The 6,368-nt window shown below is 33.5% G+C and overlaps 3 protein-coding genes across 3 annotated transcripts; 2 read left to right on the top strand and 1 right to left on the bottom strand.

The window, feature by feature from the left end:
• The first annotated feature begins 287 nt into the window (after positions 1 to 287).
• On the top strand, positions 288 to 1,385 carry LOC126767969 (proteasome subunit beta type-4). Its single transcript, XM_050485804.1, has 3 exons — positions 288 to 521; positions 583 to 1,081; positions 1,143 to 1,385. The coding sequence occupies exons 1-3, from the start codon at positions 376 to 378 to the stop codon at positions 1,293 to 1,295; spliced, it is 798 nt and encodes a 265-aa protein (XP_050341761.1). The 5' UTR covers positions 288 to 375; the 3' UTR covers positions 1,296 to 1,385.
• Positions 1,386 to 2,274: 889 nt separating this feature from the next.
• On the bottom strand, positions 2,275 to 4,155 carry LOC126767981 (uncharacterized protein CG1161). Its single transcript, XM_050485819.1, has 5 exons — positions 3,987 to 4,155; positions 3,782 to 3,933; positions 3,611 to 3,719; positions 3,162 to 3,287; positions 2,275 to 2,810 (listed from the first exon to the last, which is right to left on the bottom strand). The coding sequence occupies exons 1-5, from the start codon at positions 4,056 to 4,058 to the stop codon at positions 2,643 to 2,645; spliced, it is 627 nt and encodes a 208-aa protein (XP_050341776.1). The 5' UTR covers positions 4,059 to 4,155; the 3' UTR covers positions 2,275 to 2,642.
• Positions 4,156 to 4,987: 832 nt separating this feature from the next.
• Positions 4,988 to 6,132, top strand: LOC126767979 (stromal cell-derived factor 2). Its single transcript, XM_050485817.1, has 2 exons — positions 4,988 to 5,183; positions 5,307 to 6,132. The coding sequence occupies exons 1-2, from the start codon at positions 5,108 to 5,110 to the stop codon at positions 5,891 to 5,893; spliced, it is 663 nt and encodes a 220-aa protein (XP_050341774.1). The 5' UTR covers positions 4,988 to 5,107; the 3' UTR covers positions 5,894 to 6,132.
• Positions 6,133 to 6,368: the final 236 nt, after the last annotated feature.

Consider the following 6,368-nt stretch of genomic DNA (forward strand, 5'->3'; position numbering starts at 1 on the left):
TCACTGACTATTTTATTCTGGCAATTTACCGTCGTTTCTATTGTTTTATAATTAGTCATATATAATTTATAATTATAATTATAAACGTTCTCTGGTCTGAGTACAAAATAAAGTTATTATTATTATTATTATTAATTTTATACAAAGAATAATATAATTATAATTTATATATTACAGCGGTTAACCATGTGTCGATTTACAGCAACCATGTGTCTGGAGTTTTAACAGTGTTGGGAAATTAATATTTTGCTTTCAATACTTCACCTGGGGTGGCAACTATTAAAACTGTCAAACAATAATTTGGTTGTCATTGTCTACAATTTGCATTTCATCGTTTTTGCTGCAATATTAATTTTCGTATAAAAATCATATAAAATGTATTCACACAATAACTTTATACAAACTGAATTATGGAAAGGTGGCCCTGTACCTGGACAATTTTATAACTTTCCTGGCACTAGCCAAGATATCAATGCCGGCAATATCACAGCACCTGGTTTATATGGGTCCAATCGTTCGTCGTAAGTAAAAATGTATTATTCAGTTGTGATACAAGAATTAATTTGTGTGATTTATTTGCAGATCACCAATTACCACTGGTACCTCGGTAATTGGAGTTAAATTTGATGGTGGTGTTATGATTGCTGCAGATAATCTCGTCTCTTATGGCTCATTAGCACGTTACCAAGATGTGCAGCGTGTTTTCAAAATAAATGAAAAAACCATCATTGGTGCTGGAGGCGATTTCGCTGATTTTCAAAGTCTGAAAAGAAGTATAGACCAGAAAATGGTAGAGGACATGTGTTATCAAGATGATATTGAAATGCAGCCTAAATCGCTGTACAATTGGCTAACACGTATTCTGTACAATCGTCGCAGCCGTGTCAATCCATTGTGGCTAGAGATGGTTGTTGGTGGCATGCAAGATGGTGTGCCCTTCTTGGGTCATGTGGATCTGCGCGGACGTGCTTATGAAGACGATGTAGTGGCCACCGGTTTTGGCAAACATTTTGCTTTGCCTTTAGTGCGTGAGCAAATCTCGGAAGGTCGGTTACTGTCGCAAAGTGAAGCTTCACAAGTGGTACGATATATATTACTTTATAAATATTTTTAAAAATTTTAATGATATTGTTGTTTAATAGCTGCGCAAGTGCATGGAAGTGTTGTACTATCGTGATTGTCGTGCGATATCGAAATACTCGGTAGCAGTTTCCACCGCTCAAGGTACAATTGTTCAAGGACCCTTCGAAGTTAACCAGAACTGGCAATTGGCAACTTTGGTTAAAGGCTATTAATTTCAGATATATGTTTATACTAAATAAAAGATAATGTTTTAAAAATTGCTTTATTCATTAATAGATATTAAAGGCTTGCATAATATCTCATACTAAGTTTTTGCATCTCCTGCTAGATCAAATCACATTTTTTACGAGAGAAATGTTAAAAAGAATTAAGTGTAGATCGCAGATTTTGTAATTGTCCCAGATTTTGAAATATCCATTAGAAATACAGCGCACGTAATTTTCTACGTCATTATAATCCGTTCCCACGTCTAGGTTGCCGGAACGGACCCGGATTCTCATCCGGCTAAAGACTGTTAAACCGGCAGAATTCATCTAAATTACTTCAGGAATGTTTTCTGCCGTTACAACAAAAACCACACCTAATTTTTTCTCAAGTCCTGACAGATAAGCAGCTTATTTATTGTAGCAATTAACTTTGTAGTCGCCGATCGGGTGGTGAAGTTCGAGTTGGTTGGCATAGAAATCACCTAAAGATAGGCTTAGGAATTATGCTGTTTCGATGAGGTTGGACCAGGAGGAGAGAGGTGCTACATGAATGGGGTCATTGCACGAGCGATATAACTATATTGATTGGTATGTCGAGGTCGTATCTGGATAAGACAGTGTCCAGAAGGGAGTTGCAGCTTATTTGTTGTTTGTTATTATAACATATTGCTGTCATATATACTGAACAATCAGAATAAAGTTTTTGCAAGGGAAACTTTTTCAATCGAACAAATATCGGGAACGTTCTACGAAGCAAATAACTGCACCAATATTGCGACACTTTCCGAACATCACCATCTTCTCGCCATACAAAATGAACGATCGGAATCAAGATCTTATATGAAGTCTTTTGTATTATCAGTGTACATCGTATTTGACGGTTGTTATAGATCTAAATAATTTCCCCTGAATTGTATTTTCTGGTAACTCGGTGAAAAATGTGTTAGTTTCCATTTTTTTCTGGTTCCAATAATAATGTTACATATATTTTCGCTAAAATCCTTTAATTCTACCATATACATTTATGTGTTATTTCGTATGAATATTCGTAAGTATGTAGGCATATGCGACATTTTAAAGTGATTACTGCTAATACATGAATTTTTACAAAATTTACTTAGTCAAAAGAAAAAGAAATAATATATTGAAACAAGTACTTTCCCGTATGAGATCGTCGCCACATTGAAAAAAGTGGATAGCTGCAGATAGTGGCGACACATATATGGATATGTAAATATGCAGTTATAAGATATTTCCATTACATTATAATTTATATATATTTTTTAATAAAAATAATATATTCAAAAATATTAAAGAAAATAAACGCGAACACTCACTACACACGCTACGAATTTAATTCAACATTGTACGTCGATCATAGATGTGACGACGTTGTTCGCGCACTTGTCGCTTCCACTTATCCGTTTGATGACCAACACGATTCAAAACGTTTGCGCGCGAGTTCATTTCTTGATTAGCCATGCCGGACGGCAATGGAGGGGAAGTACCGCTTGCTTCATCCTAATAATAAGAGAAATAATGAAGAGATGTTAAATATTTCACAGCTATCAATATAAAATTGTAACAATTTGGTGTTAGTGTAAATTCGTAGAACTTGTATGTGTGTGCTTAATTGCCTACTAGGTATACAAACTCATATTGGTAACGGAAATGGACATTTTGGAATTAAAATGTATGTATGTGTCGTTAGTGTGTTAATAACAAAAATACAAAACGCTATGTAAAATTAAACATATGTGCAACAAAGTATGTAAAAACAACATGAAAACGAAAACTAAAAGATAATCAATCAGAATCTTTATTGTCATCTACTAAGAGACTATATTGAACGTTGGAATATTTGATATGTACATCTTCATTTGTGTGCTCCTGATAATTCGCCTTCACACGCTTGTTGAGTAGTGGATCCAAGCAAATTAGAAATAGCATATATATCACAAGTATGGATATAATCCAAATCACGATTATGACAACGACCTGTTAAAAGATTTAGAAACTAAGATCATTGAACTGTCTAATATGGGAGAAATAATATGTACACATATGCACGCAAATATAATTGGGCAATATAGTTGTTTCATATTAATGAATATAATTATTAAAATATATAGTAAAATTAATATTAAAATTGTAATAAAAATTTCTTCAAGTTCAGTTTTCGGGTAATGTAATTATTATTACTTATTTTTTTAACCTTTAATTAATGTTATGCGTAAATTTTTTCCACTACGATATGAATAATAGGAGTTCTGAAGTAGCCACTTTCTTTATAGTATGTATACAAAACTGGTGCACATTACCTTAATTAGTGTTGTGTTCCTTGCTTCATGCTGACATTTACATTCCGGACAAATTTCCAGCACTTTACCATTTTCACTTAGACGAGGTAACAAAGCTCCATCACACACACTAAGCAAATGATAAATAAAAGTAGTTATTAATAATCACAATTAAAAAACTGTAATATGTACCATTTGGGCGTTGAATTTGTGGCTTGCACTAAGGAATTTAATATGTTTGGTGCTAAAGTGCTGCTCAATGCGCTTTTGACAGCAGGAATATTGTTGTTATCAGCCTTAACTGGATTGGTGGTATTTTGCGGAGTTACATCTGCCGTAGACAACTGCAAATATACCTTGTTTTATGAACTTTCAAAGCAAAATTTTGAACGCTCACCAAAACGCTGAAGGAAAAGCATAAAATGCCTAATACTGTAGCACTACAAGCCATGTTTTCTTGTTGAAACATTGCTCATTAAATTAAATAAGAAATTTTGTAAAATTTTAATAATTGTATGTCTATTTTGTCTTTTTCTTTCCTTTCTCCTGTCAGCTGTTTTCTATGATCATGTTCACAAATGTTGACATCCTTTGTTTGGTTTGGGTGATGCCGTAGAATATTTATCATAAAGATATGCCCTAAATGTTTTAGAATTTTTATTTAATATACCAAATACACTCAACACTTTTTTTACACGGCTTACACGGATTTGAAGTTACACGGTTGGAAAAAAATTTTTTTGTAAAAAATGTTTAATCTATTACGGTTTCAAAATCACTGTCTTGTAATTATATTTGTTTTTACCACACTTAGCCAAAAGAATCGTAATATTGCCCTTAGCACCATTGCTGAAATGAACATACATAGTAGTAACTGGGAAATCGCCTTATTCGATAACTCTTATCTACACATTTCTTAGTTCTGGATTAACAGATTTCTTTGTTTTTTGCTTAATCTACCAATCTTTCGCCTGTATGAATTATGTATTTCATACAATTTGTATGCATATCGGAAATTTTATAGTTTTCAATATTTTTTACACTATTTTTCGAAGTATATATAGTTCTTTATTTCATCTTACACGGTTTTCAGATGACACGGAACGTATCCCCAATTGAACAATATTAAAAAAAAATAAATTTTGATATTTCTAACTTTGAAGTTAATATATATATGTTATAATGCTTCGATTTAATTGTTTGTAATAATGATATCCATTTTGATTTGCTTTTTAGTTTTCTCACAGTTTAAAAATTACAAAATCCAATAATTGCATATAAAGTAAAAGCAAGACATAAAACTCATTTTTAGTAAATTAAATTCTGGCAACATATTATTGTTTGCGCAAGCCAGATTTGTGTTATCTAATTTGACATTTGTTTGCGTGTCGGTCGCCGATTTTGACAAATAGAAGTCAATAGTTCCCTACAAAGTGTAAACTTATCGTTTTTCATCTACAGAGAATTACGAGTATTTATTTGAACAAAATAATTAGTTTAAGTAAAAAATAAGAGAAAATGAACCCGAATAAATTGAATTTGTCGTTAGAAATAATCCTTTCATTTATATTTTGCACATTTCCCGTGTCTTTTGGTAAGTTTGATGTGGTCGCCCGTGATTGGTGGTGGTCCGCCCACTAGTTGTGTATATTTGTTGTACTTTTCCGGTTGCTGTTTTGTTATCACTTCTATAGTAACATTTTTGGCTTCCTTTCAGCGGGTAAAACCAATTTCGTGACATGCGGCTCAATAATAAAACTACTGAATTCAGATTATGGTTCCCGTTTGCATTCACATGATGTAAAATATGGTTCTGGTTCGGGCCAACAATCGGTGACAGGAATTGAGTTAAAAGAAGATGTGAACAGTCATTGGGTGATAAAGGCACCAACAAATAAGCATTGTGAACGTGGCGAACCTATACAATGTGGCGACATTATACGCTTAGAGCATTTAACTACCAAGAAGAATTTACATTCCCATCATTTTCCCTCACCCTTATCTGGTGAACAGGAAGTATCGGCCTATGGGGATGATGGTGTAGGTGACACCGGTGATCATTGGGAAGTAATTTGTTCCAATGATGAATGGGTACGTGATGCTCATGTGCGCTTGCGGCATTTAGACACAGGCAGTTATTTGGGAATGTCTGGACGTTCGTTTGGAAGACCAATTTCTGGCCAAATGGAGATTGTCGGTTTTAGCAGTTCTCAGCACGGCACCCGATGGACAACAGCAGAGGGTTTATTTATTGTACCAAAGGATAAAGAATCACACAATGAATATGCTCACACCGAACTTTAGAAAAATTGTGATGTGCATGGGCTTTGTACGAATTTTGCCGCTATGCTTTATGATATACTTTTATAATAGTTAGTTTTTCATTTAATTATTATTTAGTTCAAATTGAATTTTAGTATCTTGCATTCATGACAACACATCATACTTTCAACATTCAAATGCGGTAATGTTGCATGTTTTTATGAATATCAAATAAATGCAAATTGTGTAAAAAAAAACAAAATTAACAAAGCAGTTAAAAATGTTGTCGGTAATTGCATAAACTATCGGTTGACATTAAATATTGTAGGATATCAAAAGGAAAGAAGCATATTCCAGCTTACAATTTGTAAGAAGAAGGTACTCGGATTTAAATTTAGCCAAAAGACTGATGTCATAACCTTTCCATCCGACTTTTTCGTCTTTCCACGCCTGAGAACCGGTGCATCATGTGCAGTCCACTAGAATAACAGTCGATTAGACTCCAGTGGGAAATGAT

The sequence above is a fragment of the Bactrocera neohumeralis genome, chromosome 2, assembly GCF_024586455.1.
Source record: "Bactrocera neohumeralis isolate Rockhampton chromosome 2, APGP_CSIRO_Bneo_wtdbg2-racon-allhic-juicebox.fasta_v2, whole genome shotgun sequence".
NCBI lineage: Eukaryota > Metazoa > Arthropoda > Insecta > Diptera > Tephritidae > Bactrocera > Bactrocera neohumeralis.

What these genes read in the sequence shown, in the direction of transcription:
- LOC126767969 (XM_050485804.1), top strand. Translation starts at nt 376, where the DNA reads ATGTATTCACACAATAACTTTATACAAACTGAATTATGGAAAGGTGGC. An exon ending in TATGGGTCCAATCGTTCGTC is followed by an intron (nt 522 to 582) that starts GTAAGTAAAAAT and finishes ATTTATTTGCAG; the next exon opens with ATCACCAATTACCACTGGTA. An exon ending in AAAGTGAAGCTTCACAAGTG is followed by an intron (nt 1,082 to 1,142) that starts GTACGATATATA and finishes GTTGTTTAATAG; the next exon opens with CTGCGCAAGTGCATGGAAGT.
- LOC126767979 (XM_050485817.1), top strand. Translation starts at nt 5,108, where the DNA reads ATGAACCCGAATAAATTGAATTTGTCGTTAGAAATAATCCTTTCATTT. An exon ending in CACATTTCCCGTGTCTTTTG is followed by an intron (nt 5,184 to 5,306) that starts GTAAGTTTGATG and finishes GCTTCCTTTCAG; the next exon opens with CGGGTAAAACCAATTTCGTG.
- LOC126767981 (XM_050485819.1), bottom strand. Translation starts at nt 4,058, where the DNA reads ATGTTTCAACAAGAAAACATGGCTTGTAGTGCTACAGTATTAGGCATT. An exon ending in GCTTTTCCTTCAGCGTTTTG is followed by an intron (nt 3,934 to 3,986) that starts GTGAGCGTTCAA and finishes GTATATTTGCAG; the next exon opens with TTGTCTACGGCAGATGTAAC. An exon ending in ACAAATTCAACGCCCAAATG is followed by an intron (nt 3,720 to 3,781) that starts GTACATATTACA and finishes TCATTTGCTTAG; the next exon opens with TGTGTGTGATGGAGCTTTGT.